The 27,733-nt window shown below is 31.7% G+C and overlaps 2 protein-coding genes and 1 non-coding gene across 3 annotated transcripts; 1 reads left to right on the forward strand and 2 right to left on the reverse strand.

The window, feature by feature from the left end:
- Positions 1–362: 362 nt before the first annotated feature.
- LOC114179825 (polygalacturonase At1g48100-like) lies at positions 363–5,076 on the forward strand. The gene is made up of 7 exons (XM_028066291.1): positions 363–548; positions 2,623–3,127; positions 3,369–3,536; positions 3,666–3,710; positions 3,793–4,000; positions 4,090–4,171; positions 4,280–5,076. The coding sequence occupies exons 1-7, from the start codon at positions 541–543 to the stop codon at positions 4,782–4,784; spliced, it is 1,521 nt and encodes a 506-aa protein (XP_027922092.1). The 5' UTR covers positions 363–540; the 3' UTR covers positions 4,785–5,076.
- An 8,031-nt stretch (positions 5,077–13,107) lies between these two features.
- LOC114177397 (1-Cys peroxiredoxin) lies at positions 13,108–14,352 on the reverse strand. The gene is made up of 4 exons (XM_028062721.1): positions 14,110–14,352; positions 13,858–14,006; positions 13,622–13,765; positions 13,108–13,550 (listed from the first exon to the last, which is right to left on the reverse strand). The coding sequence occupies exons 1-4, from the start codon at positions 14,225–14,227 to the stop codon at positions 13,305–13,307; spliced, it is 657 nt and encodes a 218-aa protein (XP_027918522.1). The 5' UTR covers positions 14,228–14,352; the 3' UTR covers positions 13,108–13,304.
- A 7,602-nt stretch (positions 14,353–21,954) lies between these two features.
- Positions 21,955–22,027, reverse strand: TRNAE-CUC. The gene has a single exon. It is a non-coding gene; the product is annotated as a tRNA-Glu (tRNA).
- Positions 22,028–27,733: the final 5,706 nt, after the last annotated feature.

Genomic DNA, 27,733 nt, shown 5'->3' on the forward strand with positions numbered 1-27,733 from the left:
TAATATTTTAGTATAGAGTTCAACTTGTCTATATCTTCTTCTTCTTAAGTTCAGTTTTTTATTCCTTTTCTTTGTATATAACATTGTGTTGCAGCTTCCATTCATGAGTCTTATTGTGCATATCTGTCATGAAGCAAGCACATAACCTACGAGTATGTGCATGCCACGTGTCTAATCTAGAGCCACAAACTGGCAACTAAAAGAAAAAGTGTTCACCTTTATGTTACAGAATCTCTTTGATCACAAACTTTTGTTCCGTTAAGCTCACAATTTGTGTTTATATTTGATTTTGGAATCTCCCTTTTCTCTTTATCTCACCCGTGAGACTGCACACGTGACAGGTTATGACAAAGTTGTAAGCAATGCATGCATGCTAAACAATTCCACTATCTGTCAAAATCTTACCCTCTATAAAACCCTCTTCACACTCAACTTTAACTTGGCTAACTCATTCTTTTTGCACCACAATTTCTTTACATGCACCATCATGCTTAGAGAAAAACTTCCTGAACCAAGAAAATTCAGAGGAAACAAACACTCATGTTCAGGTGAAGTCACAAAGTCCGTTGCTCTTTCACTGTTTGTTAATATGTTTTCTTGAGTGGTCATGTTGATAGATAGAACCATGTATATAATTGAGTGATCATGGTTTCTAAAAGGGTTATGGAATCTTTTTGCAGTAAAAAAGATTACATACCACAAATGAGACTAATGTATAGTTGCAATTTTTAACCTTTAATTAAACCTTGGATATTATTAGGACTGTGTAGTTACATGCCACTACTTTGTATCATTCTTTTCTTTTACTCTTTTTCTCTTTTTCTTTTGGTGACATTTAATCAAACATGAGTTGTGCCACCCGTGAATGGGTTAAGTTAAATCGATGGTCACCCACCTATTATATGCTGCCTACAATTTCTTGGCCACAAGGAGCTAAACAACAACAAAGAGTCACGGGATGGATTGCTTTTACATCAATACCATATTCACCCAATTTGATGCTTATTTTAAATTCTTTTCTGTGCCAAACTATTAATGAATTATCCTTCTCTCATACCCTTCTACGTCTTCTCTTGTGACTGCAAGTTGGTCATGCCAGAACACAACAACCAAATATTATTTAGTATAACAATGTGAACCAGGGTTTCATAGGATAATTAATTCAATGTGACGTGTGTGATGCTTCAATTGCCTTAACATTTCGAAAATTCCCCTCAAGATAGGTCATGTGTCATGTCTTAATTGTAAGAGTCGGGTTTTATAAGGTTTAAAACACAGTTATTATTAATGTTATCAATCAAATAGGTGCACTATAGTTGAAGAGAAGAAGTATAATTGAAATTAGAATGGAGGATTTGTGCGACACCATGAAAGTTTTGTTGTATTATTTCTTCATGATGTTGTTTTGTTTTCTTGAACTGCTTACAATCTGATAGTGTGTGCTTAATTGACAGATCTGGTTTTATTAACTTTTAGCCAGAATAAACGTGCTGTCTTATAGGGTTTTCAGAATCAGAAGCTATGCAATGCAAGCACTGATTTGGCCTCTTCTCAGGGAAAACACACAGAAAAACATGTTACATATGACAGGACATGTAGATTGAAGACAACTGTGTTTAGAATGGTTTTGCATATTTTCTTGGAAAATACACACACATGGCTTGTTTATTCTTTTCAACTAAAAAATTCACCGTCTTTCAAAGGTCAAATTAATATACTTGTTGTCTCTCTATTACAAAAGGAACTATTTTCTTTTAGTTTCTCCTGTTAATTCTGTAATCATCATACATAAGAATCATAACTTATATATATATATATATATACATGACACAAATAAACCAAGAAAATATATGTTAAGAATTCAAAACGAATTCTTCTATTAGAGATGGCTTAAAGTAAAAAAAAATTACTTCACAATAGCCGAACAACTGAAAATTGTTCAATATTGAGAAAGAAAACATAAAATTCACATAGAGAATAATGTAAGTGAAAAGGACGTAGCATGGGGGACCACAAAAAAGATGAACTTTTTCCTCCACAAAAGATTCATAACGGATTGGTAAAAGAAGGAAAATGGCAAATCTTTGGAAATAATATTTAATTATCTTAATTATATACATAAAAAAGTATCCTCATTTCTAGCTCCCAAAACCACTTTTAAGCCTAAGATGAAGGTTAAATATAGAGATAAAATTCAATTTCAATTGATGAAGAACATGAAAAAGAAACATGTAAAATGTTTTCCCTAACTTTATCAAACAAATAAACTTTTTGAATGTAAATATATGGCAGTAAAGCTTTAATGTGGCAGTTGAATTCAATTTTTGTGAATAGAGTTAAAAAGAATTCTTACCTCTAAAAGTACCTTTTGAAGTTTCCTTGACACTCTGGCACTTTCAACCAACATGAACTCTACACGTTGCATCCTTATGGTTTGAGCATTCTTTGTGTTCCATATCATACAAGTTCTCCAATATAAATAAGAGTGCTCTTTGCTAAACTTATTTGCTAAGCTTCCTTTGGATATGCATCAACCTTTTTCCATTCTTGCTTCTATTTCATTCTCATCCATTTATTTCAAGAACTACAGATTCTGAGTTTGAAGTTTTGGTCTATTTACAGAAACAACTTAGCAGCATTTTGTGGTCCTTCCCACATTGCCACATACATTCATAGACTAGAACCTCTCATGGATCTCACAATTCATGTGTTTTTTACTCTATGGATCATTGTGACACTTTTGAACCATAATTTTGGAAATGTGGAGGGAAGATACCACCATCACAGCAAGCAGAGGAGAGTTTCTTCTGTTCCTACTGCTCCTTCTGATTCTTCCACTGAGCCAGAGAATCCAAACCCTTCAGTTCCACCCCCTGCTGATTCTCCCACTGTTCCTTCTGACCCTTATCCAAATGATAACCAAACCTCCTCTTCTGACTGTGTCTTTGATGTGAGATCCTTTGGTGCTGTTGGAGATGCTTGTGCGGATGACACACCTGCATTCAGAGCAGCATGGAAAGCAGCATGTGCTGTGGATTCTGGGATTCTTCTTGCTCCAGAAAACTACATCTTTAAGATCACTTCCACTATTTTCTCAGGTCCATGCAAGCCAGGATTGGTATTCCAAGTAAGAATGCTTGTTAAATGCTCACATCACATAGTATTTTTGTTTCATGCGTGAAACATGAGAGAAGCTAATATTAGCCCTTCAATTCAACCTTGTACACAAGGTTAAGATCGGTTTAACTTTGACTATGTATGATTGAATGGTGAATATTAAGTTCTCTCAGTTGTGGCGTGGTCCCTTGTATAATAGGTATGGATAATAAAAGTATTTCAATTTGCTAATAAGTTACACAAATAACCAGGTGGATGGAACACTGATGGCACCAGATGGACCGAATTCATGGCCAGAAAAGGATAGCAGAAACCAATGGCTTGTATTTTACCGACTTGACCAAATGACTCTTAATGGCACAGGAACAATAGAAGGAAATGGAGACAAATGGTGGGATCTCCCTTGCAAACCTCACAGGGTAACCATCTTGTGCTTTCACTAACACAATCGTTGTGTTCATCATTCTTCCCTCAATTTGTGTTGGTGTGGTTATTTAAAGTTGAATGGAAATATATACTAAATGCTGCTTAAAAAATGGCACTTTCAGGGTCCCAATGGAAAAACTTTGTCAGGACCATGTGGTAGTCCTGCTGTAAGTAAACTGGACCAAGCTGATGCATTTACTAACTGTTAAGGTATCTACAAATTTGGACTTACCCCTGTTTTGTTTGTAGATGATACGGTTCTTCATGAGCTCCAATTTGAAGGTGAATGGGCTTAAAATCCAAAACAGTCCTCAGTTTCACATGAAGTTTGATGGTTGCCAAGGAGTGCTGATTGATAAGCTCTCCATTTCTTCACCAAAACTGAGCCCCAACACCGATGGAATCCATGTTGAAAATACCAAAGATGTTGGGATTTATAACTCCATGATAAGCAATGGTAGTGACTATATTGCAATGTTCATTCACCCTGTTCAACATTTCACTGTTTCTTACTTACGCCATACATAAATCACATGGTTTCAACAGGTGACGATTGCATTTCAGTTGGACCCGGTTCCTCAAACGTGGACATAGCAGGTTTAACTTGTGGTCCTAGCCACGGGATTAGGTAGGTACAATGCAGAATCATGAATAAACACAAGCACCAATTGATAAAACATTAGAAATGAGCAATTTTGAAACAAAACTGCATGAATTTGGAATTTTGTTTGTGCAGCATTGGAAGCCTTGGAGTGCACAACTCTCAGGCATGTGTGTCAAACCTGACAGTCCGTGACAGCATCATAAGAGAATCAGACAACGGACTAAGAATCAAGACATGGCAAGGGGGAATGGGATCGGTGTCAGGTCTGAGATTTGATAATATTCAAATGGAGAACGTTGGGAACTGCATCATCATAGATCAATACTACTGTTTGTCAAAGGAATGCCTAAACCAGAGTTCTGCTGTGCACGTGAATGATGTGTCCTACACCAACATAAAGGGCACCTATGATGTTAGAACAGCTCCTATTCACTTTGCTTGCAGTGACAGTGTTGCTTGCACAAACATCACTCTCTCTGAGGTTGAGCTTTTGCCATTCGAAGGAGCATTGCTTGATGACCCCTTTTGCTGGAACGCTTATGGGACACAAGAGACCTTGACTATACCTCCAATCAATTGCTTAAGGGAAGGTGACCCTGAGACAGTGGGCGATCTTTCTGAATATCAATGCACTTGAACCAAACATGTGTTACTTCTATAATATACATATAAGGTGGCTTATTATAGATAGAAGATATTAATTACATGAAATATACCATACATATAGAGAGTGTAGGGATCCATTATTATTATGTTGATGATGCTTCTGTATGATAATCTTTTAGGATTCGTCCCTATCTGGGTGCATTATTCCCATTTTGTGCGATGAGATGCAGAAATTCGTCCCTTTTGGGGCCTACACTGTGTAATAGCTTCATTCGATATTTATATATTACTACAACTTCCACTGTGCCATCAACACAGGTAAACGGCAGAGTAGTCTTTTTGGTTCTAAAAATATTTTGATGATTTTATTGGTCTTTTATGCTGAAACTTTTTACCTAGTGTGTGAGCAAAAGAATAACCTAGTATGAAATATTTATAATATAACATCATTTTTTTTCGGTAGAGACCAAAATTTTAACAATAATTTAAAAGAAATTAGTTAGAAAATAAGTTAGAATTCCCTGAGAACACAGTTTAGAGTTCAATTTCCCGATAACCAAATTCTAACATGAAAAAAAGAAACTATACTATTATGTAAATATTGACACAACTAAATTTTAGATTCAAATATGCTATTTGGATGAAAAAAATCATTATACAGATAATAAATATTTAAAATTGATTAAAAAATCATTAAATAATTCAATTTACTACATTATAAATTTATAACAGAAGAATAAGATATTAATTAGTTTTTAAGAAAAAAAAAGTGGAAGATAATTGAATGCGTAAATTTGAATTTCAGCAGGTTTTTTTTCTTAAAGTAAAATAGTTTTCCTTGATGAATCACATTATATAATAAAGATAAGTTAAAAGAAAAATCACTTTTTATTTAAAAATTGATAAATTAATCCGTTAAAATCTTTTTTTAGTTTGTTAATTTGATATTTTATTAATGTATTGAAAATAAAATTAGTGAATTAACGAAACAGAGTATTTTTAAGAACAGATATTTAAGCAAGTGAGTGATTGCAATTTACACTAGATATCGCGTTAATTTGTGTTAAAATGTGGAAAAATAAATGCTTTTTAACAATTTTAATTTTGCAAGAGACTTTCATTTAATCTTGAAAATAAAAATTAAGTGGAACATTTTCATAATGAGAAATTATAGAAACTATTGTTTTATATATTAAATAATATTGTCGAATGAGTATTTACTCTTCTTTTAAAGGTGCATATGCATATAACTACTGATGTTATTATTTCTACTTTCAAGAAAGCATAAATAACTTTTTTTGTCTTTCAGTGATTTAAATAATCTTATTTAAAACATTTTATACTTTCAAGAAAGCATTTATAATTTTTTTCCATTATCGATGATCTACAGTACTAGTAATTACTCATGTTATTCTAAAGTTTTCTACTTTAAAGAGCGTATTTATTACCTTTTTCTCTGCCATCAATTATACTGTACAGTATTAGCCAAACTACTTATACTTTCAAGACAACTTGAGGATACTGTATAGCATTGCCAATCATTTGCCAAACAATTTTCTACTTTCAAGAGAACATTTATAACATTTTGTAAAATGATTTCTCGTTTTTTTTAAGATTACTTGTTATAAATTCATGAATGTAATTTTTTTGTAATTATAATAAAATATTTATCTAATTTCCTACTTTATTCAATTTTCTCTCCCTCTAATTAAGCATGATAAGATGTGTGAATTCATCTCGTCTTTTGCTTTCGGAGAGGATTGGATAGTCCGTCATAAAAAAACCGGCTAAAACTTTTAATATGCCTTGTTAAGGGAAGAGCTAAACCACCAACCTTTTCTTTTAATTTTTAATTTTTTAATTTTTATATATATATATATATATATATATATATAAATTCAAATTATATAATAAATTATTTTCAAGTATTAATTAATTAATTAGTGTTCCTAATAGATTAAAATGATTATAATTATTATATTAAATTATTTAATTATAATTAATAAGTGGAATTTAATTTATTATTATTAATGATTTAAGTTATAATATCATTATATTTTTATATTCTTCTAATAATGAAATAAAAAATAATTTTTTAAATTACCTTTTATTTTAATTTTTATTTAAGAAAATACTGACCAACCAGTTTTCTTAACCAATTTGGCAACTGAGAGGAACCAAACTAAGGTAAGTTGAATGGGATGACAAAATGGTTGGACTGTTTTGGTTTGGTTCGTCTTTAGTTCGTCAAAAACGGGTTAGGACGGACTGACTCGCCACTAACAAATGAGTTAGATACTGTAATCTGTTTCGTTTTATGGCGAGTTGGTCCGCCACCTTCTTTTTTAATTTATTTTAATTTTCTTTTAAATTTTCAAAATTTTTTGTTTATAATTTCTTTTATATATAAATTTGTTTATATAATATAAAAAAGTTATTAATTTTTAGTTATTTTTAATTTTAAACATAAAAGAAAAGGTTAGCGGTCAGGGTAGGCTGGTCCGCCTTTGACTTGTCAAACTAACGTGCTAGATAGGCTAAACTACAACGGATTGATGGATTGGAAACTCCAACCCGATTCGCCCTTTTTTTGACGAACTGACGAACTGACTGGCCGACCCAGCAAACCTAGTCCACATTAACATGTCTACTTCTTCCTGCACCTCCAATCTCGAATGAGTTATCTTGTACCTCCAAAATATTTTAAAATCTCCAATTTGTGCCTCAGTTAAAATAAAAACTTGTTTCTCTTTCCTATTTAAAGCACCAGAACTGATCCCTACCCCTAATGTTTTAACTGCATTGCCTTTGCCTATGCTGGTATATTTGAATACCAACCATACGAAAATAACACCCAAAATTCCTCTCGATCATACCATACAAATTTTTTTCCCCTGCGGCATCCTAGCTTCACAAAGCCCATGTATAAGATTAGTATATGGAACAACATTCCTCCCCTGCGGCATAATCAGAAACACTTCATTCGGCGGAGGAGATTCAGCACAAACCTGGCGTCGTCTGCGGAGGCTCAACACTTGATCATAGAGTTGTGGACATTCTCGGCGGCACGAAGGGTTTCGTGTCAAACAAGGATAAGGAGGAGGGACTCAAAGGTGTGGAGGATGTGGATGAAGGAGTGTTTGTGGACTTCACTGGCACCTCACTCATGTGCTTATCCTCCTCGCTAACAGAAAGGTTTAAATGAACTCAGTTCATTTAAATTTGGGTTCATGGAAGTTGTGTCGTGGTTTGATGTAATGTTGCATTTGTGTAGGTTGCTGATGTTGGAGAAACAGTGTCGTTTTTCGTGGAACTTCAAACCTTAGGTGACAGGACAATGAAGAAGCTGGCGTTTGATCATGTTGTTCATAGTATAAGGTGCATGAACCAAAAGCATAAGAATGAAGCCAAGAACTGAGCTCTTCAAAATATCTTGTTTGCATTGGTTTAGGTTTTTTGTGGATCTTTTTCTCGTCATTTGATTTTATTTATTTTTTCTATAAGTAGTTTAAGACAAAATAAACTAATCTAAACACAACACAAGTCTTGTAACTGGTTAGTGAATTTTGTTTTGTAATAGAAAGAGGAGGAAGAGTCAGCCAAGAGGGCACTTGTGACCCTATCAAGTTAGGGAATCAAGGGAAGGGTCTTTTCGCCATTCATTGGGGGCGAGATAGAATGAGGAAGATTTGAGAGGGTCGAAGTACGTTTTATTTTCCTTAGCTCTAGCAATAAAAAAATATGTAAATTATTTAAAAATTAGAAGACATAAAAAGTATAATAAGAACAAAAAATTATAAATATATTCTTAAAATTCTAAAAAATAAAAACGTATAAAATGAACCATTTTTTTCTTTTAAAATTGAGAAAGATAGAAAACAATAAAAGTAATGACAGATCTTGACTAATAATGTTAGGGGTGCCAAAATAATATACTAAAAATTCATAGTTTTGAAGTTGTATTTTTATATGGATCTTATTTTAAATAAACTCTTCTAATTTCATCTATTCTACTTATCATATATGCTCATATTTGAGGACATTTTACTATTCTTATATTTTAAGACAATTTACTTACGTGTAATTCTTTAACCCTTTAAGAAAGGACCCCTCTAATTGAATAATTGGATTATGTGTATCATGCTTTGAAACATGTAAAGAAGTTGAATTTTTCCCAATGCTATCTATGCTTTTAAAAAGGTCAAAGTTAAATATTCTTCGTATGATATACTAAATGTGCTATATACGTTCAAGACCATCTTGGTATCTGACTCGAGATAATCTTGACTTATATTACCAATATGATCTTATGTTACTGTTTACCTGGTATTATCCAAGATTATGATTATATCGTTGAGGTCCCCTCAATCAGCACCATATAATGTTGGTCAAGACATTGTGAAAAGAGTCTATCAACTAAGGCTAATAACTAAAACATGTTATCATGACATTAGGCAAATTAATCAAAGTAATCATCTCTGTAGGCTAGGCCCATTCAGGTAAAAGTCAATAAACATAATATAAGTTCGCAAGGTAAATTGATTACATGTTCATTATTACAATATTTATTACCATCTAACGCACACCCTTGACTTGAGTGTCATAGTATCTTTCGCCTGCACACTTCCTTTTGGCTTAGAACAATGCTTGTGTTATATAATAAGATGATAAAAAATAAAACAAAAAACAACCAGACAAAGATATGGATTAAAAGAGATGATGTAAATGAGGAAATGATAGAAATAGTTTGGGTTGATGTGTGCATAGCACTGTAGAGAGAAAACACCCTCACTGCACATGGCAAGACATAATATTTTGCATTCTTCTCCCAAAATACAACAACCCGTTAGATTGATCGAGTGCAACGAAGAATTTTTGAACCTTATGAACACTACTATTTTAAAAGATAGTATAGAGAAGGAGAAAAGAAAACATGACACTTTTGTATGAGCTTTAATGTTTGTTGTGTGTTTATTCTCATGCAAATAAAGGGTATTTATAAGTAGAAGAGGGAGATATAAGAGTTAATTGTCATGAATCTGATTTAAAAAAATAATTTGTAATCAAAGAAATAAATGTAAAAAAATAAAACTGTTATACATAAATAGTTTTTAACTCTAAGATAAATATTGGATTAAAAAATTAGTCATAGTAGGATTTTATTTTAATTAATTATTTTCTTAAATTATACTAATATTTCTAATCAGTGGTTGCACGTTACGACCTTATGCATATATGTTGTTTCATGAGTGTCACTTAAAGACTTATTCATGTCTCACAATGGTGGCCCCACCATCACACTCACTAGGTAAACCCTCAAAAGAAATTTGTGACTCACCCCTATACAAAAATTGTAATTGAGTTTATTAATAGGCATTTTACAAAATAAGCATAGTAATACAGATAGATACCTCAACCTTATTAAAAAACAAGTTTAAAACTAAAAATAATTTATCATAATCTAATCAAAAATTGAGAGACATAACTACTACAAAAAATTATGATAATCAAGTCCACTTAAAAATTGTCTATAAAAAATCACATAATACATTACTTACTCTTCTATATTCAATATACAAAAATGTCATGAGATAAAAATTAGTGCTAAATATTAAACAAGTATTTCACTATTAAGTGAGACAAAAGAAAGTTACCCTTTTTTTTGTTTAAAAATGGAAGAAAAGATATAAAAAAATAAGGGCAAAAATAGTGAGTTTCTGTTAAACTTTTTTTTCTTCGGTACCAAAAGAAATTAGGTAAAGGTGAGAGATGAGTACAACATATGAAAAACTCAAAAAATAATGAGAAGAGAAAATGAAAATTATCTTAATAAATTTTTCTTTATTATATTTGATTTTATGTTTTATTATTTATTAACATTATATATTGTACTTTATAAAAGGAATAAAAAAAACCTAATGTAATTTTTATTAATTTTTCAATACACTAGTACCTAATTTAAAAGATACATATAATTTAAAAAATTCAAAAATATACATAATTTTAAAATTTTTAAACACATAATTTAAAAAATTGAAAAAGTTAAAAAAATATTGAAAAAGTTTTGGGGGGTTGTGGCCCTCGCCTGCTCCTTAAGAGCTCTGCCACTGCTAGTGTTATTGAATTTCGGCCATGGCGGAAATCGGTATCGGGTTTTCTGACCTGCCGTCATAACAAGGCGGGGGCGAATCGGGTTTTTCATGGCGGTCGCTTTTGGCATGATGAATGACGGTGATGTAGCGGTTGTAGCGAAAAAATCGGATCGAAAAATAAAAAACCCAGATCTTGTATAGAAGAGAAGAAGAGAAGAAACTCGCAAAATGGTGGTGGTTTGCAGCGGCAGCGGCATGGTGAGAAAATGATGATAAGAAACCCTAATTATCTTTGCCTTTTAGTCTTCAGCGGGCCCAGCCCAATAAATTTTGTATTTAAACAAACCTACGTGTATTTCTAACCATTATCATTCTTTTACTCTGGTTTTTTCTTTTACTTAATTTACTTCTGTTACTGCAGTAAAATTTTCTTTACCCCATAAAGTTTTCTTTCCTTTTCTTTAGAAATAAAAAGCACTCCTTCCTTCACCACGAGACTACTAGACTACTACAATTTCACTGCTACTCACTACTGCTGCCACCGCCAGTCCCCACCTCCGGTCTTCACCATCGTCGTCAGCCACCGTCGGTTGTTTTGAAGTAATTTTTTTAATTTTTTTCTACTTATCTATGGTTCCGCCATAACCCGTTTGGTTCCGTTATAACTTTATAAAGGTTTTTGGGGGTCACCATTATTTTCCATTATCCGATATTGATAACACTAGAAACTGCTACTTGTTGGATAAATATCCACTCCATATCTGTGCAGATATCCGCATATTTTGTTAATATCCACGGGTATTCGCGGGTTTTTACAAAAAATTTAAAATGTGCAACAACATATATTTTAACCATAAATTCAAATAAAATATAATACATAATTCATAAATTTAAAACAAAGTTCAAATAATCCATTTAAATATTATTGAATGACAATTTACAAATAAATGAAGATTTTTTAGAACTAATTGATAAAAAGTAACTCATTCAAAATCGATGTGTTAATATTTTCATCATATTTTATTAATGTTTTAATTTAAATTAGAGTATAGCAGGTACTATGATACCCGTACCAGTCTCGTTTGCATACAGGTATAAAAAATACTTGTAACCATGATTACCCATAGGTCCATTTATAATATCAATTTCCTACCTTTTGTGTGTTTTATCAGCAGATACAGATATTTTTGACATCTGTAATCTTGAGTGAGGTGTTGGTTGAAATTATTACCTAAGGACAATATCAAAATATATCAATACACTACAAGAAAATCTCCTTTAACAATTAATTTTAGTGAGAAAAATTGTTATACATTATAGTGACAAATTTAGATACTAATTTACAAAATAAAAATTTATTGATTACTAAAATAGTCTCTATGAATAAAAAATTATAATTGATCTCCAAATTAATTTCTAAAATTTAATTACAAGTCTTTGCTATAAAAAAATTAGTTTATAAATTGGTTAATATACATTAGCTACCAAATTTTAACTACTAAAGAAATTAGTTTCTAAATCAATCTCTAATTAATTGATGCTAAATTTAGTGATTAATTATAATTTTTTATTTATAATAGTTATTTTAATAATTTATTTTATTTTATTTTATAAATTAGTATAGTTTTTTATTCATATTAATAACTATTTTAATAATTAATTTTATTTTATTTTATAAATTAGTATAGTTTTTTATTCATAATAATAATTATTTTAATAATTTATTTTATTTTATTTTATAAATTATAATTATTTTAATAATTTATTTTATTTTATTTTATAAATTAGTATATAAGTTGATCGATTAACAAGATTTTTAATTTAAAAAATATACAACTTTAATTGATTCAAGAAATGGTACAACATAATGAGTATTATCAAATTATCAAGATCTTTGATTTGTTTCTTCGAAACCAATTTGCATGTCATATTTTTTTAAGGATAATAATATTTTTATAACTAAATTTTGAAAACGTTTTTATTATAAATCTAATTGTAAAAGAAAATTGTCAATATTTTCCATTTTTTACTTCTTTTTTCTGATTAAGTTTATCCTAAGACATAAATATAAGTATTTGTTTGATTTAGTTTTAATTTCTTGGATTAGTATCTGGTAAAAGTGCGGGCACTTATGGATATAATGATTTGTTTCATTAATTTAATTTTAGTCTACCTTTCATTGCCCTGAATGATTAGTGGCAAGAAATTTATGCTTATGAACAATAGAAGTAGTTGAACAGTGTAGGGGCAAACTAGTTAAAATTAAAACAAAATAGTTAAAATTAAAAGAAACATGGTGGAGGTATGACATAGCTGCAGTGAACAAAAGATAACAAGCAGATAGCTACAGCACGAGATAATTGCTGTGGTGAAGAAAAGATACGACAAACAGACACTGAACCAAACAGAAAATACATGAAATGAAAACAAGGTTGTATCGTCCTCGCTGTTAGAGGAAATCAAACTTTGGTGAGACGCAAATATTCCTTGTTGGATGGGAGATCGACTGTGTCGAAGCCTTGAGGGAACATGTCTTTGGCTTGCTCGTTGGTGACACTAGGAGAAATCACAACAGACTCCCCTGGCTTCCAGTTCGCTGGTGTTGCAACCTTGAACTGAGAGGCCTTCTGCAAGGACTCTATCACCCTCAGCACCTCATCTATGTTCCTCCCAGTAGTAGCAGGATACAGAAAACTCAGCTTGATCTGCATTACCCCACCGATTAGTAAAAGAAATGCAAACTCATTAGTTTAATCTGTAGAAAATAGAATGGTACCTTCAGATCTGGACCCACAATATGAAGAGCCCTGGAGGGTAGGTTTCCGGTGGAGTCTTTCTCTTCAGGGTCAACCATGTTGAGTTCCTTGATGATTTCTCTCTTGGGATCAGAGATGATTGGATAATCCACCTTGCAACCTGACTGCATGCAAAAACAAGGGCAGTGTGTTAAATTTTCATCAACACATTAGAACTGAACTAGATCTGTGTGTGAAAAATGTGAAATAAACTCACAATGTAGGCTTCAATGTCTTTGATCCACTCATTGTGAGATTCAACATCATCACAGGATAAACCCAGTAATTTCACTCCTTTTTTATAAAACTCACTGGAATGCTGAGCCATTTTGGCAAGCTCAGTGGTACAAACCGGGGTAAAATCACCTAAAATGGTAAGGTAATAAGAACAGTAAATCAGCACAACCATGAACGGAGTGAGAAAAAGTAAAGTGATATAAAAAGAAGAATAATGTTTAGAAGGCAGAACCTGGGTGGGAAAAGAGGACGGTCCAACCATTCTTACAGAAGGCATGAAGCTCGATTTTGCCTTGAGTGGTTTGAACATGAAGGTCAGGAATGGTGTCTCCGATGGTAAGGCCTGGCATTGTAGATAAATTTGAGAGCTTTACCTTTACCTCACTTGTGATTTTGTTTGTGTGATGAATGAGAAAGAGTGAGATTATAAAGAGAGGAGAGCCGCTTGCATGCAGAGAACGTGGCACCTTCGACACTAACGAGGTGACGCTGTTTTGTTCACTTGTCATTTAAATGTGAAACTATTTTCCACGTACACCTCAGTATTACTGTTTTTTCCCGCCTTGCTTTTTTTCAATTAATTTTAATTAATTATTTCACCTTTTATTCTATTTTCTTTCCATCCAAACTATGGACCACTTTTATTCTTCTTGGGTCACGGGAAACTCTGTACAAAACTGTGCAAAGAAAAAATAAATAAATAAAGAAAAAACGTAAATCGTCATCAACCATTTAGTCTGTATATTAGATTTGACTATCCTAGGATAAAGGCATGTTTTGATTAATATAAGTTTAGTGCATTTGTTGATTTATATCTTTTTTTCTTTTCATATTACATTCTATTTAAAAGAAAATTTAATTTTTAATTCTTGGACATATTATTAAAATTCTTTTATGCTATTGGTACTTTTATATGCTCTAAGGATTAGTTCACTTCATCTATGCTAAACATGTCATGAATAACATTTAAAATAGGTTATGTGTTTTAATTTAACTATTAAATTAGAAATAATAAAATTTGGTTGTGTACCTGTTTGTATATATGATATTTAAAATAAACATTAAATATTTTATTTATAGATCACATTAATATGTCAGATTATTGATTAGAGTTATTAATATTAATATTTTATTTTATAAAATTAAATAATAATATTTTATAACTTTTAGTATGGGAATGTATTTAAACTATTTATATTTTTTTAATAAAATAAAATTTTTCACACAATAATAAAATTAATTCAAATAAAAAACTTAAATTTAGAATAATTTTAATAAATATTAAAAATTTAGCTATATTGTATTTACAAATAGTATTTTATAAACTATTTTAAAGCATAATAATTAAGGGAATGCAAAGTCAATCTTATTCTTCATCTAAACAAGAGAAATGTATGGTCATAATATAAATTTCCTTTCCATATGAATAATCTGATTTGACAACCAAAAGCCAATAAAGAAAATTTAAAATAAAATTACTGTTATATTGAAGAATGAACCTCATTATTATGAGTAAGCTCTACTTGACCTAAGTTCCTACATAAAGCACTTTGAAACCAACGGTCACATTGTTCCTCTACAAGTATAAAAGAAAAAAATAAATAATTCTTATAATAGTTATGGTCCATTATTTAAAAAGAAGAATGATATTTTAATTAATAAATTTTAACATTTAGGAAAAATGTTAAAATAGGAAAGTTTTCAATTTATTAAATTTATAATTTTCAAAACATTACTAAACAAACTTTACTATATAAGTGTTTCCGTTTTTTTTTTCCAATCTTAATTTTTTCTTTCTTTCTTTAACGGTTATCCAAAAGATATTATATATATATATATATATATATATATATATATATATATATATATATATAAAAGCTGGAAAAATATAGTATTTCAAAATATAAAAATACATAAATACATAAGAGTTTCTAAAGAGTATATTAAACTACAACATCCTTTTCTTTCTTGATTGAACTAGTTGTTATCTCTTCATATGCTCACACCAATTAGATGATCATTACAAATAGGAGGAACACAAGACAATACAAAACAAGACACAAATAAAAGGGTGAGCTAATATACAAAAGGATTAATCATTTAAAAGAATACAATTATTAATCATACCAATCATAAAAGAATACTATCACAATCCATACACAGACTCAGATGAGTCAATTATCCAGATACATGCATTTATATTAGATTTTGGCAAGTTGTGCACTTGTGATGGCCTCTACTGCTCTGCAGAGTCATTGCCAATAGATTTCATCATACCACACACACACAAGGTTAGTCTGTTAACGTCTTTGACTAAAGTAAAACCCTTAGACTGAAACCTCCTGCTCCTCTCACCAAATACCACATCCTTCTCTACTTGAGAATTGAATGATTATTATAGAGCGTTAGGATAACTTCCAATTGAATCCATATTGTAACATCCTGACCAGATATTACTAATTTAAATAAAATAAAATAATATTAAATATGTCATTATTATTCAACGTTCTTTCCCAAAGCGCAGGAAAATTAAAATCTTAATCAAATGTCTCGAACGTGAAAATCATAAATTAAACTCCAGGTTTACATAGTTCAAAACTAATCAACTAAATATTTACAAAATAGTCAAATATAGTCTATAAAACATCCCAAGCTAGCCCTTCTCCGACTCTAAGTGTCACCAGTTCCACTTGAAACAACATCTGCTCTCGTGTAACGAATTACACGATCATTGTCAAACACACAAACAAAAGGGTGAGCTCATGTAACAATATAAACGTATAATTTAATACATCGAAGTTCACCCTAAATTACTTTATTTCAGTCAATGCTTAACCAAGAAACCTTACTGCCCTAAGGTTTCCAACCCACAATTTCTTGACCATGGACCCTGGATATATATGCTTCCACAAACCTACTCACTCATGGTCTTGCCTATCTACAAACCTCTTCGCTCGTAGTCCAACTTTACAGACCTCCCCGCCCGTAGTCCAACATACGTGATCTAAAAGTTACGAACATCCTCGCTCGTAACAGCCCTCAAGTATGAGCGCAGAACATACGAACCTCCCCGTTTGTATCCTCGCACGAGAGCATCATAATATGAACCTCCCCGCTCATATTATCATGTGTTCACCACCAGCCATGAACCTACCCGCTCACGACACAGTCAAACATCTCCTAGTCCAAGTCCACATCTCAACACATTAAAACGAAATTAAGAAAAACACACTGCCCTATACAAGATACACACTCAAGCTGGTCTTAAGGATTCTAATGCTTCCACAAACCTACCCGTTCGTGGTCCAACTCTACGGACCTCTCCATCCGTAGTCCAACACTCGTGATCCATCTAACTATGAACCTCCCCGCTCACAGCATCTCTCAAGTGTATTATTGAAAACAAATTTATTATTGATGAGTTTCAATATAATAAAGAAGACATGGCTAAAGAACACACAATCCTCTTCAAGTCACTCACTCATGAACAAGTGTGTGTGTGTGTGTGTGTGTGTATGATGATATAATGAATGCAATACTGTCAAAACATGGAGGATTCTTCTTTTGTATGGTTATGGTGGTACAAGTAAAACTTTCATGTGGAAGACATTGTCAGCTGCAATAAGAAGCAAGGGAATGATTGTTTTAAATGTAGCTTCAAGTGGCATTGCTTCGTTTTCCTGGTGGTAAAACTGCACATTCAATTTTTTGCATCCCACTACTAATTAATGAGGAATCGACATGCAACATTGCTCAAGGTAGTCTACTTGCTAAGCTTTTAATGGCAACTAGTTTGATCATATGGGATGAAGCACCTATGATGCATAGAATGTGTTTCGAAGCATTTGATAGAACTTTGAGAGATATAATGAAAAATGTTGATGAGTGCAACAATTGCAAACCATTTGGTAATAAAGTGGTTGTCTTGGGAGGTGATTTTAGACAAATTCTACCTGTCATAAAGAAGGCATCCAGGTATGATATCATTAAATTTTTAATACACTATTTTGACTTATGGTAGTATTGTAAAGTATTAAAGCTATCAAAAAATATGATATTAAATACCACCCAAAATAGGCAAACAACAGAGGAGATAAAAGATTTTGCTGATTAGATCTTGAAAATTGGAGATGGAGAGATGGATTTAAATGAAAATGGTGGAAGCATGGTTGAAATTCCAGAACAATTGTTGATTCAAAATACAAAATCACCTTTTGGTTCAATTTGTACACCCTGATTTTCTTTTACATATGAGGAATCCTGGTTATTTTGATGATGGAGCCATATTGTGCCCAACAAATGATTGTGTAGAGGAAGTTAATGATTTCATGTTATCTGAATGGTGAGGAAATAACGTATCTAAATTCAGATACACCTTGCCAATCTGATCAAGATGAAGAAATGCAATCTGAATGGTTTACATCCGAATCTTTAAATGAAATCAAATGTTCAGGTATTCTGAATCACATATTGAAGTTGAAAACAGGAGTACCAATCATGCTTCTTAGAAATATTGATCATGCAAAAGGTCTATTGATGTGACCCCACCAAGCCCAATTGCACCTTCAAGCCCAAGCCCAAGCCCATTAAAAGGCCCAATAATAAGAAGTATGATGAAAAAGATTCAAATGGACTTCCCAATAGATGGACACAAATCTAATGGGCTTGTCACATTATTTTCATGGGCCAAAGAAATCATCAAGACTTGAAGAAGTGCATCAAAGCCCAGTAGAATAGATTTTAAATTGGGCCAATGTTTGGGTTTTGCTTTCAATAATGGTGTAAGACATAAAAATAGGTGTTACATGTACAATGGGCTCGGTCCACTAAGAGTCTCCCTTAGGCCGTGACTTCCTCATGGATCATGCATCCCATGGAGCCAAGTCCACACTCCACCCATGTGCCTCCTTCATCCAAGGGCTAAGAGAGTGTCTTCTTTTCCAAGTCTTCATCCAAATGCTAGGAAGATGCCTCATTCTCCAAGCCACCATCTAAGGATGATGATTAAAGCTTCTCCTTTAAGCTTGATCTAAGGGCCAAGAATTAGTCTAGCTTTTAGGCTCACATATAAAAGCCAAAAGTAAACCATTTGTACATTTTTACTCTTGAATTTTGCAATAGAAGCATAGTGTTAAGAGTACTCCACCCTATTGCATTTGAGAGTCTCCTTTGCTAGAGGATTGAATCATCTCCTCTAGCCACCTTCCCCTAGCTTTCTCTTAAGCTAAACCTTCAAACACCTTAGTCCGAAACAATGCTTAGCAAGAGCCTTAAACACTTGCTTCCACTCCCTTTCATGGATCACGTCTACTTCATGGAGCTTTCATCCATTTCGCACCAAGAGCTCCACCATCTATGCAATGGAACAAGATTGCAAGTCAATCATTTAGGAAAAAATGTCATCTCTACAACTATTATTACAGGGAAAAACGTTGGTGATAAAATTTTTATCCCAAGAATGGATTTAGTTCCCTTAGATTTAGGTTTGCCATTTAAATTCCAGAGAAGACAGTTTCATGTATCACTTTGCTTTGCAATGACCATCAATAAAAGTCAAGGTCAATCTCTTTCTAGAGTTGGACTTTATCTCCCATGTCCAGTTTTCACACATGGACGACTATATGTAGCTATTTCTAGAGTAAAAACTAAAAAAGGACTCAAAATACTTATTCTAGATGAAGATGGAAATATCACAAACACAACTAAAAATGTTGTGTACAAGGAAATTTTGAAACTCTTTAACAAAGACAAAACTATAGATATGTCATTATTTATTTCACACTATTCTTCTAATTTATTGAATTGTTCAATGGCAATGTTGTTGATTAACTGAATTTATAATAAATGCAAGTCAGGTTATAGCAATGTTGTTGATTTCCATCTTCAAATTACAAAATGACAATGATGAAATTCTTGAAATTCTAGAGTGACAATGATAACCACTACAACTCAACACTACAACTTCTCACCAAGTGCAATTTTTATGCCATGAAATTTGCCTACAAGTTGTATGTTTATATAAATATTGTCATCTTTTAAAGTTCACTGTATTTCAATCACTAACAAAAATATTATTTGCACAAATGTAGTTTCAAAACACCTTATTTGGTAACAATTCATTATAAAGTGCTCATTTGTATCAGTCGTTTTTTGGTTTTTGTAGATAAAAAGAAGCAAGATATTAGGTTTCATTGGACTGAACGAACTTGAAATTTATATTGAAAACTATGAATATATTTTTTACTGGAACTTCACAATCAACATGCATAATGAAATGTTTTCTTTAGTAGTGACAGGCAAAATAAATCAATCTGATCAATTATTGGAAAATGTTATATAGAGGAAACACAAACTGAGTTGGAGTTTAGTAAGTCTTCTGTTTATAACCGAATTATTCTTATATAATAAATTAATGTATATTTTGTTTATGTGTTGGACTTTTGAAGTCATGCAATTATTTGAAAACAGGTTCAGTCTTGATGATGAAACAACAACACGATCAAATCATTCTTCAACAACAACAATTCATTCTGCAGTAACAATAACAGATGAAGGTAATTCTCAAATTTAATTCAAAACTCAGACATGTAAATAAGTACATAATTTGGATCATTTGTAACGTGAAGCAAGACTTCTGTCAAAATGGAATTCTTAGAAGGAAGATGGTTCTACAAAAAAGGTTGCATGCAAGAAGTAATCAATATTAATGTAAGTTTGTAATATCTCATTGCACAAATGTAGTTTGAAAACAGGTTGAACAAAGAGATGTAATTTGGTAATTTGGTAACACTTCGTTATAAAATGCTCATTTGTATCAGTAATTTTTTTGGTTCTTGTAGATAAAGAAGGAGACAACAGAAGAAACACTTATGCAATTGTTTTTTTCTTTCTAAAATTAGAAATTAGAAGGAACACTTATGATGAAATAGAGCAACAATTATTCTAAAAGTACTAGATGTATGTTTTTTATTAGGTTCTTACTTGATTACATAACATGGATGACATTTTCTTCTTTGTATCATACAGTTGACAATTTATTAAAGACATCATATTTTCATCATATATATTATTGGATAGCATTTATTGTTCATTGTCATTACAAAAAAAAATTACATTTAAAATATATCGTCCATAAAAATTATAGTTAAATAACTTGTGCGTTGCACGGATAGAAAAACTAGTTTTCTCTACAAACATATTTATCATACATATGTGGGTGCAACCACAGCCAAATTATTTCATAAAGAAAACAGGCTAGATAAAAGTTAATAAAAAATTGACTAGTCCTTAATCTCCTCCATATTGAACTTAAATATACAAGATATCTTTATTTATTTATATATTGGTGATTATGTATATTTGTCACATACAATGCATATAGATGGTTAAATACAAAAAAAAAAAACTTATACTCATGATAAAATGTATCTAACTAATAATAGTCAAGCTTTATCACAAAGATTAATTGAACTGATTCACTTTGGTATATTATGAATTTTATTTTTACTCATTTATTTTTATAAAAAAGAAAAAAAGTGCAAAAATCGTATGTCACTTTATTAAGATTGGATGATATTTAACAACTTGTCAACTTATATATCATCGAATATTTATAGCTCAACTTTGTCTTCATAGTCTCTCTAGCTCGACTTCATGTCTTATGTATTTTTAACTTGACTCGTGCAATTAACCAAAAACTTTAAATGAAAAAATTAATTTCAAATATCGTCAAAGTAGATAAAAAAAACAACATTCATTCATGAAAATTCCAAATGAATTGCTCTAAAACATACAAATGAAAGAGATCTACGTTGTGACAAACAAAGTACTTCGGTGTTACAATTTACAAATATAATATAATAATAATAATAATAATTGAGATTTGATTGATCATTTATACCTATAGCTAACGATAACTATTATCATTCTAATGAAAATATCATATTTTAACCCTCTTCATAATACTATAAATGTAAAAAAAGGAAAAAAATTTAACAAAAATAGAAAGCAGAACTTTTATGATGGAACATTCGTAGAAAGTAAATAATAACAAAAAGTTTTAAAAAGAGTAAAAGTTTTCCGTTGCCGGGACTTGAACCCGGGTCTCTCGGGTGAGAGCCGAGTATCCTAACCAACTAGACTACAACGGAACTGTTGGTTAGGCTAAGTCATGATAAATTTTGGTAACAACACTATCTCATAAAATTATTCTGCTATTTGCTCCATAATAGTTGAAGTTAAAACTATTTTTACCTGTCATTCAGATTTTTGTCTATATTTGCAGGAACTTGGTTTTTGATTTTGACCATGCTGTCGGGAAACTGAATTTGTTCATTATTGTGACTATGGTGGGCTCAATCTATTGAGACAAAGTATAAATCTTTCATAAGTGGGAACTTTTGGTCATTGCCTTTCATCTGATTCAAATGTAAAGTTGTTTTTCTGCTCATAAAGTCACCAAATCTCAATCCACACTAACTCACAGGATCAATGTGTCGGACCGAATATTCACTTATAGAGGAATATGTCATCATATACATCATATGTTTATTTACTATCAATTTAATTATAAAATGTAGTGTGAAAAAAAAAAGTATACATTTTCATCGTCAATTTCTGTTCAACTTAAAATAATTCTAATCGGAATGAGATATATTTCTTTTACCATGGTATATGTCGTAATTGAATTTATTTATTTGCGAGCAAATAATTTATTTATTTCCAACCTTAGCTATTTGTTTAGGTTCATAATCTAAAAATTTAAGTGATAGAGATCAAAATGGAAAGAAAATAAGAACCTAAGTAAAATCCAAAAAGTTTAAGAACTTATTTAGCCGGTCTTTAGTTTGAAGAAGTAAAATGATGAGAACAGAAAACAAATAGTTGGATATTAACTTAGCAATTTATTATTTTTGATATATATAGAATTTTTAGATTAAATAGTTTATTGAAATTAAAATACATCCTTTTAATGTTTAATTTTACTTTTCTTATATTTGTTTTCATAAGATCATTACTAATACAAGGACATCCCAAATAAAAAGTTGTATTTAATGGAGGATAACAAAATAAATGACTAAGTTATGATAATATGTAAGGAGTGAAGACGATGATGGTGATGATTTGGGTTGAGTAGGTGTCTGCAAGTAGGGCAAGAAGAGTGAGAGAGGAGCCACTTGTCAATGCAAAGAACATGGAAAAAGTGGTTGCAGTTTGGGAGGAACCTGATAGGGTCTCCATCACAGAACTCAGCCAAGCAAATGACACAGGTGGAAGGTGAAGAAGGAGAGTGTGTGAAGGTTGAGGTTGGCAAAGCCAGCATTTGCTTCCTCTTGAGACCAGAATTGAAGGTGCGAGAAGGCATCCATTGCAGCATGGTGTTGAGGCCAAGAGCACACACAATGGCTGCCACAAGGAGCATCAAAGGAGGAAGCTGTGGGAGACTCGGACTGAGTTTCGGCCATGCTGCTCATCAACTCATCACCAAATTTCACTGTAATAAAGAAAGTGAGAAACATGGAGTGATCCACACATAGGCATAAATAAAATGACCTAATTGCTACGTCTTTTTGTAAGTGGATTTATATCTAATTTAACTTCTTATAATTATTTGTTTGTTGGTCTTTAAGTAGTTATCATAAGAATCCCACCGGGAGTGATACGAAGAAGAAGAAGAGAGTAGTTACGAAATATTATAAAAGAAAATAGTTGTTTTTAAAGTTGTCACGGAAATTTAATAGGTTTCTTTAATATATCGAGAAATATTATAAAAAGTATTGTTATTTCTAAGTTGTCACCGAAATTTAATAGGTTTTTTAAATATATCAAAACTAGTATATAGTTATTTGTCATTTGAAGGTTTATAATTTTTGTGATGTATTTTTTTCATAAAAAGTGATTTTGCTTGATGATGTTATTTTTCTATGGTGTGATTTTCAACATAGTTATATATTATAATTTTTATCTTTATTTTTAGTCGATATAAAATTTCTAACTTAATTTTGAAAAATAAGTTATTATTAATAAATTATGAATCATTCTTACAAAAGAATTATAATATTATCTCTTATACTGTGTTTGGATTGATGTGTGAATTTAGAAGAGTTGATTTTTAGATGAAGATGAAGTTATTTGTATTAAAGGAAAGATAGTATAATTTGAGTGGATATGAGTGAAAAGTTCGTAAAAATTTGTGTAATGTGATTGGTAAAATTTAATAAATTTTTATTTTTAATAAATTAAATTATATAATTTCTATTTTATCCTTCAATGTAAATAAAAAATGACATTAAAATAAAATTGAAATTATTATTTAAAATTAAAAATATAATTTATTAATATTATCATTAATAACTTGAAATATTCTTTTTCATTTTGTATAATTAATATATATATATATATATATATATATATATATATATATATATATATAACCAAATCGATTCGTTTATATTTTTAATTGAATCGAGTGTAATTGTGATTGATTTTGTGAAGAGAGTGAATCGATTCGTTAAATTTTCATAATTTAATTTAACTATATTCTTCATTTTCTACTTGTATTTTAATTTTCAGAATTGATTTATAGTTTTTATGGTCATCATTTGAGGGTTAAATGAGTGTTTTTAAATTTGTATCGTAATTTTTTCTTCTTTTTTTCGCATTTTTTGTGGATAACCTTTTAAGAGTGGTTATCACAAATCAACACTTGCAAATCGTTACAAATTACGTGACACTCGCTCTTCTATCTACACTAACAATAATCTCCAAAATCCAAACACAGCATTAGTATTTTAAATTCTTTATTGAGGTTTTGATACTGTCATTTTGCTCGGTCTTCAAAAGACTCTAATACCAGCATAGTAGAAAAGATTTTAATATATATTAAAAATCAAAACGAATATCTATCGGTATATTTTAAAAACTTATATGAGAAACAACCCCACAAACTAAAAAAAATCTAAATTGTATTGTATTTATTACTAACCTTGAAAATATTAAATTTATGAATTTTATTTTTATATATTACTTGACTTTAACTTTATTATTTTTAGTGAATATCAAACTTAAAATCACACTTTAACTTTTACCCAATAGCTAAAAGAAAATGATTGCATAAGTTGATACGGTCTTGGAATATATGCACACACATAATATGCTTACTTGACAATCCACTCCTCTATTTCCTTTTCTATATGCCTTTTCAAAGGAATAAAAAAGCAACTCATCTTCATTTTCATTCTTTTTCGACCTTGTCAAATCATGGTAGTTTTCAGATACTTGTGCCACTCTTTAACTTAAAAGAAGTTTAAGCGATTTGTGTCCCTAAACTTCCTCCGAATACCACATGTTTCAACATTTTATATATATATATATATATATATATATATATATATATATATCTTTCTTGGTTTATCTTTTGAATTTAAAACTTTTCCACTAAAAAAATAACTCCTCAAATTTTGAGAACCTTATAATCGACCTAGCTCAATTAAATTCAGTAAAAGCATATTAAAGTTATAATTTAGTTTTAAAGTCAAGTGTGATGTTAAAAACTTGAATTATAAAATTATAGATTCATAGAATAATTAGTTGAAAAGGAAGATTGATGAGGTTTGGGTGTGAGAATTATTGATGAAAGAAGTGTTGCGATGTGATGGCAGTGCGAATGATTGAATCCACTAACGCTAACAGTTATCTTTTTTTTTTTTCTTTTTTTCTTTTTTTTTTTTTTTTGCAGTAAATGCGCGGCGTGAGGTTGCCGCTACTCCTTCATCTCTCAAACGTGTCTTTTAGGAGAAAGATGGTTTTGCTTTTGGCTTATCGTTAGTATCATTTTTTGAAATCATATTAACAAAACAATTACAATATCACTTTCTTGCACTATTCATTAAAGTGATTTGGAATTAATGATTCGTGGGGGAACTTGAAGAAAACATTCACAATGACATCCCATTTAAATAGATTAAATCTACTAAACAAAGCATCGCACAATTATGATAATAAAAAACAATTCGAGAAACAGAACACGTACGAACCTACTATTACAGTTATCCATAGGAGTACTAAAAAGGAAACGTAGGCATACAACCATGCCAAAAACGAAACAAAGTCTAAACGTTAACTATCTTGCAGAAGGGTCGCTCCTAGAGCAAGAAGTCATAAAAGAGAGGGGCATTAAAGCCATAAAAACTACTAATAGGAGCTACAGATAACTGGTCCAAACTACACAGCACCGCTACCACCAGCAGATCCACCTCCTGAGCTCTTTCCATCTGCTCCCACCGTAAGGTGATCATTGCAAAAAGAAAACAATCAAGGCAAGAACATATACAACAAAGAAAGGGTAAGCTAGAGTAATTTAAAGTTAACATAGTATAGCAGATAAGTACTTAAACAGTTCAAGCATTTCAACACAGTGAGCACAGAAAATCATGTTATCGCAGACAAGCAAGACACTATGACTCAATTATCCGGATAAATATACTAAGATCGGATTCATCGGACGCTTGCACTTGTGGTGGCCTCTACTGCTCTGCAAGCCATTTCCAATGGGTTTCACCCTACCACATACAAGGTTAGCCTTTAAACGTCTAAGGCCATTATCCTGCCAGAGACTAGGGTCTCCCGCCACTCTCACTACTTGGGTCAGTTTGCTCTATTTGAGACTCACTGACCCTTTAGAGTTTCGGGATGCGATCCTTACTTGAATCCATATCTTAACATATACACTACACACCACCATGAGGCCTCCCCACGAGACTCATGGAATTACGCCTATCACACACCAAATTCATGTTTCATACCATATCCACCACCTTTATCTCAAAACATTTAATTCTCATTCAAGTTCTCAACCAACCAACCACAATCCATGTGTTGCTCATGCCAACATACAACTTTTAGTTCATAGAAATCAAACAACCATATATACTCACATGCTTTAGGTCTTGGAAAAGGAAATCAAATAAATCACACGAATCACTCCTCAAACCAGAGAGAAAACAAAGTTGAAGCAACCTGTTGTGGCAGCCTCCCTCAGGCTAGGAGTCATCGCCCAGACGAGAGAAGTTGTCTCGCTCAGGCAACGGGCTCTCGCCTAGGCGAGCCTACAACAGTGGGTCCTGGAAGTTTTCGCGATCTCTCGCTCAGGCGAGGCTGTCTCGCCTAAGCGAGCTGACCTGTCGCTCAAAACGCAACCCCTCGCCTGGGCGAGTGCTCGAGGCAGAACCCTGAGTGAGCTTCTGGCATTCTCGCTTAGGCGAAACAAGCTCGCCTAGGCGAGAATATCAGTTCTCTCCCACTGTTCCACGCATGCCAGGCAGAAACACAACACAACCAACATCCAATAGCACATGTAACTCAGTTTCATTCGATATAAACGTACTACTCAAGCATATAAACATATATCAACCCGAAAAGAAACACACAAAATAACTTTGACTGGTGAGTTAGGGAAAGGATGAAGTTAAAGCTCAACTTACCTGAGAATATTAAACCGAGAAGCTAGCTGGAAAAGAACTGAACCTATGCCCTAGTAGAGCTCTTGCTTCAGCCAAGAGTGTTTGAGGAAGAGGAGCAGCTCTGGAAAACAGAAGAATGAGGAATGAGTGAGTTGGAAGAGGTATTGGGGTCCTACAATAGAGCTGGCCTTGGACCTACGAAAAGGCCAAGTCCAAAGAATATAAACTGGAAAATGGGATTTACAATATCTTTGCAAATAAAGTACTTTTTTATGACAATAACAATTGTTTGTGCCAAAATAATACACACCCTTTCTTTTCTACTTTTTTCACAATAAAAATTCTGACAAAGTAATAGAGATAATTTCTTTTCTAGTTTTTTTTTTAGTTTGTTTG

The sequence above is a fragment of the Vigna unguiculata genome, chromosome 3 (genome assembly GCF_004118075.2).
Source record: "Vigna unguiculata cultivar IT97K-499-35 chromosome 3, ASM411807v1, whole genome shotgun sequence".
Classification (NCBI taxonomy): domain Eukaryota; kingdom Viridiplantae; phylum Streptophyta; class Magnoliopsida; order Fabales; family Fabaceae; genus Vigna; species Vigna unguiculata.